The sequence below is a fragment of the Anastrepha obliqua genome, chromosome 4, assembly GCF_027943255.1.
Source record: "Anastrepha obliqua isolate idAnaObli1 chromosome 4, idAnaObli1_1.0, whole genome shotgun sequence".
NCBI classification, from domain to species: domain Eukaryota; kingdom Metazoa; phylum Arthropoda; class Insecta; order Diptera; family Tephritidae; genus Anastrepha; species Anastrepha obliqua.
Window position 1 is genome coordinate 9666519 of NC_072895.1, and position 8819 is coordinate 9675337.

Here is an 8819-nt window from a genome sequence, read left to right on the forward strand (position 1 = left end):
TTTCACGTAAATTCGTTTATATAGTAAATTCGTTGACTCAATTACTTCACCTAATGCAAGGCCTCCATTCTACGGCAAGATTATTTTATGAACCGCCAATTCAAGACACCTTGTTGAAAGTAGGCGCTATGGGCCCAAACTCTCTACCTTAGAGGGTACCATTTCATTGGATCGACTTCACTTAGTAAAACTGTAGGCATACCAAGAAAGAGCTCAAGATCGATTCAAAATATTTCTCACTAACCTATTGAGGCATTCTGCGCCTTTTCTTTACATTGGTTCGTACTTCAAATGTACTTGAAAATTTTAAATGAGAGTTTTTTGTATATTTGCTTTGATTACTCATTCTCGTTTAAGCGCCTAATTGTGCCACTATTCATGGTAAATCACATGCACTCGTACATATATGGACTAAAAATGTCAGCAAAGTATTCACTCAATAGGTGCAATCAGTTTTGGTGGTCTAAGCTGTGCTTTGTTCGAATTCTGGAAAATCGTATCAATAGCTCAATAAATGTCTTCACACTTAATGAACTCGAAAATATAACAGCGCGACACTTCAATACTTTCATACCTTTTCCTTTGTGTAAATATAACAATAGAAATGTAGAAGAGTAAAAAAAAAAAAAAAATTATAAATAAAAGTACGTCAACTACTACTTACCGCTGTTATTCACTTCAATTGGCTGAAATCCATTTGTCGCTTGCACAAATGCGGCTATTATGCAGAGGGTTGTTAGCAGCCACATGGCAAAATTGATTGATGTTGATTTGGAGGTCAGCGTACGCGCTACTGCTGTCGTTGTTGCTGTTCTTGTTGTCGCTGATGTTGACTTTTTGATGCTCTTCGCTGTTATTGCTGTGGATAGCCACGCGCTACGACGCGTCGCTATGCTAACCCACTTCAGCATGCCAACGTTGTTTCGAAGTGCCAGATAAGAACGATTTCCACGGCACGGAATTTGCAAAAACAAAATAAAAAAATATAAATATTTCGTTTCTTTTGGTACTCGTTATTGTTTGGTGCACGTAGATTTTTTTGGAGTATTGCTTTTGAATAAGATTTTGGGGTTAATATGCGATTTGTTAGTCAGTTATTTTATTTTTGTTGAAGTTCTGCATTCGATTTTTTTTTTAACAGAAAAGTATTCAGTTCTACGTGAGTTCTTTTAATTATTGCGTTTTTTAGCACAGAAAGAAGACACAGAAAGGTGGAAGAAATAATCACTGTAAAAAGGAAAAGTGGAAGATTAAGTAAAATTTTGGCATTATTACGGTACTTTAGTTATTTATTTTAAAGATGTGTTATTGGAAAAATGTAAGTTTGTATGCATTTATTGTTTGTAAAGTATTTTTTCTGCATTTTATGCAGTTTTTATTTATCCACCAATTTTTGTAAATATTTCGAATCTATGATAAAATAAAAAAGTAAGTAACAAAAGTAGACTTTTAAAACTAAATTCAATTTAGTTTAATAAAAAATCTTTGAAAATTAAATTTAGCTTTTTTTTGTTTTTAGTAAAAAATTTAAGGCAGCGAAATCCACGAGGAGGCTAGTAGCTGCGGGGGTATTCACCTGCAGAACCTTCGGTCACAGCTCAATAGGAAAGTGGAGTTCAGGTTGCACAGACTACATGACTACGTACTTTAATTTTAAGAGAAGGTTTCGCACTATAATTGAAGAGAAGGGATGGCACAAAGGCATAAGGGCTGGCCATAGAACATTTCACATCTATACAGACGGCTCTAAAACTTTAGACGGAGTGGGAGCGGGTATTTACTGCTCAAAACTAGTGATAGGGCAGCCTATCAAGCTGCCAGACCACAGCAGTATTTTCCAGCGGAAGTTTTTGCTGTGGTTTCTCCACACAGAGCCGCAGAGCTAGCCTACACAAGAACAAGAAATAACTCAACAATTAATATAATATATACGTGGATACAGCAATAAAAGCAATAAGCTCATATTGTATTAAGTCCAAAAATGTTCGACGGAGCAGGGAGGCCATAGAAAGGCTAGCCGGAAACACTAGGCTGCATATCTACTGGGTACCTGGTCACAAAGGCATTATGGGGAACGAATTAGTAGATGGGATAGCTAAAAGTGCTGTTAGACTACCATTTGAACCAGAGAACAACATACCAAAACCGCTCAATACAATATACAACGAAATGGACGAGTACATGAAAAAGCGAGTAGAAGCTAGGTGGACTAATCTGACCGCATGCAAAACAGCAAAAGTTATGTGTAGAACTAACGACAAAACTCTGACGCAATTCGTACTTACGCTCTCACGAAAGGACTGCAGAACTATAATAGGTATGCTAACAGGTTATAATCTATTGGCTGGTATCGCTAGGGACCAAAAGGTCTATGCGTGGCTTATTGCCAACCAGGCTAACCTAATCTAAGCTAGTGCAAATTTAAAGTTTTTTCATGTAAAATTTGATTTTTTTACATTTGATTTTAGTGAAAGACGTAAAATTAAAAACCAACATTTAAGTCAATTTTTTTCGAAAACTGGTCTGACCAGCCTATTCTATGGAATTATGGATAATCAAAACATTCGAAGAGGTGGCTCTCGGAGTATTCGCAAGAAAGATTCTGCGGAAGGATTATAGAAATTTGCGTGATGCTTCAATGGAATTTCTCAGACGGCTAAAAGATGAACTGTAGGGTTAGGCAAGAATGTCTGAAACTGCTCAATACTGTATCTGGGGGTGATGATAAAGCTAAAGAAACCGTTGCCAATATCAAAAAGAGAAAAATTTCGCTTAATTTGTTTTTGGTTACTAGTTGCGTCAGTTATTTTGACTAAGAAGAAACAACTAACATCCTTTAGATCAATAAGAAAAGAAATTATCCCAGTTTTAGAAAATTTATTTTTATATCGTTGATTCATAAATCAATAAAACCATGCACCGGGCATGTATATACACTTCGGAATTTAAGTAAATTTAAATGCTTTTGTTACGAAATTAAATATTTTTTTTAGCTAAAGTTGTCTGTTTCAACATTTCTTTTGGCTACAATACGAAAAATCTAAAACTAAAATTTGAGTGAAAATTATTTTTTGAACGTTATTCCAAAATTTACGCAAATTAAATCGTTATTAATGATATGAAAATTTTTTTAGAATATAAAATTTTTTTTAAGGAAAATTAAAACTTTTTTTCCCGCAAAATTTTGTTAATTTTTCCACCATGTTTTCTTGCTCTTGGAGTCGAAAATATAGAAATTAAAACATTCCATAAAATTTAAGTGAATTTTTTTTTCAACATTGGTCAGAAAAATAAGTAAAGTTTTATTTCGTTTACGAAAACTATAAACAACTATTTTTTTGACGTTTCATTTTTCTGGAATACATATGAAAAATTTAAAATCAAATTCTTGTTTACCTAAATTTAAATTTGTTACGAAAATTAAATTTTTTTCAGGCAAAAAAAATTTTTTTTTGACAGGCTTTTGATTTGAATTTAAGTAAATTTAAATTTTGTTTTGTACATTTTATTTTTTCGGATAAATTTTAGTTTTTCGCACATATTTTTCATTTCTGGAATATGTAAAATATATAAATAAAATGTAAGTAAAATTTTTTTTTATTTTTCAATCAAATTTAACTAAATTAAAAAAAAAAATTTTCCGAAAATAGTTTTCTTTACGAAAATTATGATATTTTAAATAAAATACACTTTTTTTAAATGTTTACTGTTCTTCAATACATTGGAAAACTTTGAAATTAAATCCATTTAAGATTTTAGTAAATTTATATTTTTTATTAATATTTAATTTTTAATTTTGTTGACATATTTTTTTCTTAAATATGTAAAACTTAAAATTCAAGTTTAGAAAATTTTTTAAAATTAAATTTTAATGTTTTGCGAAAACTTGATAATTTTTCAGGCAAAAGTTTTGCTTTACTAAGTTTCTTTCCGAAAGAAATAAAACTTAATATTGAAGTTTTCAATGGCCTCATAGAATCAATTTGGATGATGTGACTGCTTTCGTGCGTACATACCCACATTTAAGGGAGCCCATTTTACAGGCTCGCATATACTAAAATGAGGATGAGAATTGAAGATTTGTTCTTGGACCTTTGCTAAAGCAATTCAGTGGCAAAAAATGTACGCCAAAAAAGATGTCAGATAACTAATTTCTTAATACTCTCAGTAGAAAAACTAATTTTTCGCAAATAATCTGCATTACGGATACTCCTGCATATTTCCATATGCGTGCACATACAGAAATAAACTCTAATCACTGTTTGCTACTGTTTGCTGAACTCATAAGCTACGCTTTGTTTTAGTGCACAAGTTTATGTGGTCTGCTGCTGATGCTGATGCTGTTGCTCTGTTATTGTCTGCTTATTTTTGTTTTATTGCTTGCGAAAAGTACCGCTACTCGCATGTACGTTCAATCATACGCTTCATTCAAAACGCATCGACATTTGCAGAACATTACAACAAAACAAGACTGACAACAGAAAGCTGGAGGTTGACTGGCTGGTTGGCAGAAGCGCGAACGGAAGACTGAAGCAACGAACTTGTTTCGATGCACTGAAGCGGCTGAATATTTTGCTACACAAACTTTATTTTCTCCAACTTAATTATTGGTGCTAATGCTGCTGTGTGGACGTGTGTGTGTGTATTGATTGGTTATGTTGCTGCTTGTTGTTGTTGCTGATCTGTATTTTTATTAAAGAAACGCATGAGCTAGCTGAAAATGCCGATTCGAGGCGTTGAGTGGCAAATGCGCTGGCAAAACTGATAATTTATGCGCGTTAAGAGAAAGAAAGAAAAATGTATAAATAAATTGCAGTGGCAGTGAAGCTAAATGGGCAAGAACAAAAATTATTGCAACAACAATAATGGCAATAAATAAAAATGCATGCTTGCATATATTTGAGTTGCTCGAAAAAGAAAAATATGCCTGTACACGTGTACATGTGTGTGTGTATGTGTGCGCGCGAAGCGAAGGCGCAACAACAGTATAATGAAAGAAATTAATAGCAACCACCAAGAACAGAAAAAAATCTGCGCAATGCAGCTACTATTTACAACAGGAACAACAACAACAACAGCAACTACAACAACAATAATACTAGTGGCAAGCGAAGAACGGTGTTGTGAGAGTAGAAAAAAGTGGTAAAAAAGGTAAAGCGGGCCAAAACTACATACGTACATGTACGCACCTATACATACATACATACATACACAACATACATACATATACACACACACATTCATATATACACGCCTAACTAACAACGTTTGCCGGTCGTGATAACTGCACGTCACTTAACATAAGCCAGCCGCTGCGGAAAACAGAGCGCGGGGAAGTCAGTTGTGTTATTGGGCATATGTGTGTATGTGTGTGTATGTGGCGTTGGCTATCAGCGACAACAGTTTGTTGCTGCAGGCGTTCTGCTGGTCCGGTAAACTAACTGTGTTCTCGAGCGTTTCGCATGCAAACCAAGCTTGGAAACGGAGGCGAATCGCGCCGGGTCGGGCCATGCAGAGCCAACAAACTGGCCAAAGACACTAATTAACACATTCTGAAATGTCTGTTATTTACATTTGCATAGCTGCTACAAACGGCGACAAAGTGTGTTTTTGAGTTTTTCACAAGTTTTTTTATTTTGATTTAATAGGAATTTTGTTTCTTTATTAAACTGCGCGCTTGAAACGCGATTCTTGGCGTTGTGGGAATTTGAGCTCTTTGTTTTTGCCAATAACACAAACTGTCTGGGAATAGTAAAAGATGATGCAACTCAAAAACACAAAAAAGAAAACACAAAACACAAAACATTATTGAACTTAGAAGGCTAATTGCGCAACCTAATTTTATGCTAAATTTTACAAGCAAAGCTACTGACTTTCATGGCAATACTAAAAATGAGACTAAAATGAGACTAAAAAATGAACTTAAAAATTCCAGCGAACATAGACCCAGCGGTTATGTTGGTTGGGTCATGCCGTCCGAATGGATACAAATGCTCCGGCTCTAAAAGTATTCAATGGTACCAGCTGGTGGCAGCAGAGGAAGAGGAAAACCTCCTCCACGTAGGAGAGAACAGCTGGAGAAAGACTAGACTCCACTTGGTGTATCCAACTGGCGCCGGTTAGCGCGAGAAAAAAACGACTGGCGCGCTTTGTTAAATGCTTTGTTAATCGCGTAAGCGGTTATCCCGCCAATCGAGAAGAAGAAGAAAGAGCGACTGCTAGTGGAAAGGAACCTTTTCTGTCATTTAGTGTATTATGCATCCAATGAGTTGCAAGCCCAGGCCAACTGAGTTATAGTTACTCAGAAGCGCATTCACACACAATGGCCTAGTGAACGAAATAGCGTATATCTTAGAAAATTAACGACTATGTTTCGAACTGCTGAATTAAAAAATAATTGTTTTCTTTTATGTATATGCGAATTTATATATATTTATTTATACATATACTATATTTTTTTCGCTGGTTGTACTGCATTTATATTTCATTTACAACGAAATAAAAACAAAACACTTACGTGTCGAGTTTGAAATTATGTCTTAGGAAAACCAAGTAATTATCTAATTGATTTACCTTGCTTGGGAGCCACTGGCCACTTGCTTTTCCTAGCCAAAGTGAAACAGATTACTTAACTGAATTAAGTTTTTACATAAAATTTCACATAAATGCAGGTACTAACTCTGGATTTTAATAAAGTTCGTGAAATTTTGTTTACAACCCGTTGAGCCTATTGCAAAAATTAAAAATAATAATAATCGCAAATTAAGATTTTTATCACTTTTAGGGCAAAGAAATCATCAAACTTAGAAAGTGAAGCAAACTGAATCCTTTGGCATTCCTCAAATGAAGCGTTAGCATGGGTACTCGTATAGTACGCACGTTAGCAAATTGGGCGAGCAAATCTTTATACATTGGTAAGCAGAAGTAAAGTGTGTTAGTCTCGCTGATTCTCTGTAAGTATTTGAATATAACTCGAAATGCTAAGGGAATTATTAATAAAAAAAGTCGAAAAATAGTCGGAGAAGAGTTGTTTTTCAAAGACTACAAAAAAAAAAATTCCCCAAAATTTTTTAACAAGAAAAAAATATTAATTTTATACAAAAAAAAATTTTGTTTTCTCCAAATAAAAAAATTATTAATTTTTTTTCTTTTTTTTTTAATTTTCTCCAAAAACAATAAGTGTTTTGAAAAAACATTGTTCGCCATAAAGTTTTGAAAGAAAAAATAAGTAATTATTTCCAAAAATTATTGTTTTTTGGAGAAACATTGTTTAACATAAAGTTTAAAAAAAAACAGCAAAATAGCATTTCTAGAAAAATTTTTGGTTTCAGGAAAACGTTTGTTGCTATATAATTTTAAAAATAAAACTGAGTTTTCTGCAAACAAAATTTTTCTTTTTCCAAAAACACTTATTTCTTCATTACTTTACTCTAAAAAAATTATAAAAAATTGTTAAAAGGAAAAACGGGTATTTGTTATTGTAATAATTTGAAAATTATAAAAAAAAATGTTTCCCAAAACGTTGTTTTTTGTTGAAAATTTGTGGGTGAACAATTTTTTTCCAAAAATATTTTTTCCAAATAAATTATTTCTTACATTATTTTATTCTAAAATTAATTAAACAAATTTTGAAGAGAACCAAAATATTTGTTGTTGCAGCTCTTCAAAAATGACAAAAAAAATTTCCGTCAAAGAATTTTGAACAAAGAAATAATAACTTTTTAAATTACTTTATATAAAAAATTACAAAAAAATGGTGAAAAGCATGAAATTATTTTTTAAATTACTTTATTTAAAAAAATACAAAAATTTTTGAAAAGAATCAAAGATATTTGTTGTTGTAGTTCTTCAAAAATGAAAAAAAATTTCCTCACAATATTTTGAGAAAAAAAAATTATTATTTTTAAGTTATTTTATTCTAAAAGATTATATAAAAATGAATTTTGAACAAAAAAATAATAACTTTTTAAATTACTTTACATAAAAAAATTACAAAAAAATGGTGAAAAGCATGAAATTATTTTTTAAATTACTTTATTTAAAAAAATACAAAAAATGTTGAAAAGAATCAAAGATATTTGTTGTTGTAGTTCTTGAAAAATGAAAAAAAATTTCTTCACAATATTTTGGGGAAAAAAATTATTATTTTTAAGTTATTTTATTCTAAAAGATTATGTAAAAATGTTGGAAAGAGCAAAAGAAATTTATTATTGTAGTTGTTCAAAAATGACAAAAAAATTTTTATTTTTTAATTATTGTATTCTAAATATTCTATAAAATTATAAAAAAAAATGTATGTAAACGTATGTACTACTTTAAAAAGATATTTGTTGTTGTACTACTTCAAAGATGACAAAAACAAAATGATTCCCAAAAAAATATGAACAAAAAAAATATGTTTTAAATTATTGTATTCTATAAATATTCTATCAAATTATAAAAAAATGTAGAAAAAAATGTTTGTTGTTGTAGTTCATCAAAAATGTTTGAAAAAATATGTTTTCCAAAATATTTTTAACAAAACATATAAATTTTTCTTAATTAATCCAAAAAAATTTTAACAAAAACAATTATAATTTTTTAAATTATTTTATTCTAAATAAATTTAAAAAAGTACCAAAGATGTCTAAGTTTTTAAAAATGGCAAACAAAAATTTTCCCAAAATGTTTTTACAAAAAAAAAAAAAATCTATTAATCTTATTATTATTCGATTATTAAATCTATTATTATTCGATTTTAAAAAACTATTTGCTTTAGTTTTTGAAATATGAGAAGAAAAATGTTTCCCAAAAACTGTTAAATATAATTCTCTTCCAGA

The 8819-nt window shown here is 31.0% G+C and overlaps 1 protein-coding gene across 1 annotated transcript in view; it reads right to left on the reverse strand.

The window, feature by feature from the left end:
- Positions 1-911, reverse strand: part of LOC129245240 (serine protease filzig) — a 97364-nt gene extending 96453 nt beyond the window's left edge. Inside the window, exon 1 of the mRNA XM_054883284.1 lies at positions 665-911. Coding sequence (XP_054739259.1) covers positions 665-911 — 247 coding nt within the window. The remainder of the gene's footprint in view (positions 1-664) is intronic.
- Positions 912-8819: the final 7908 nt, after the last annotated feature.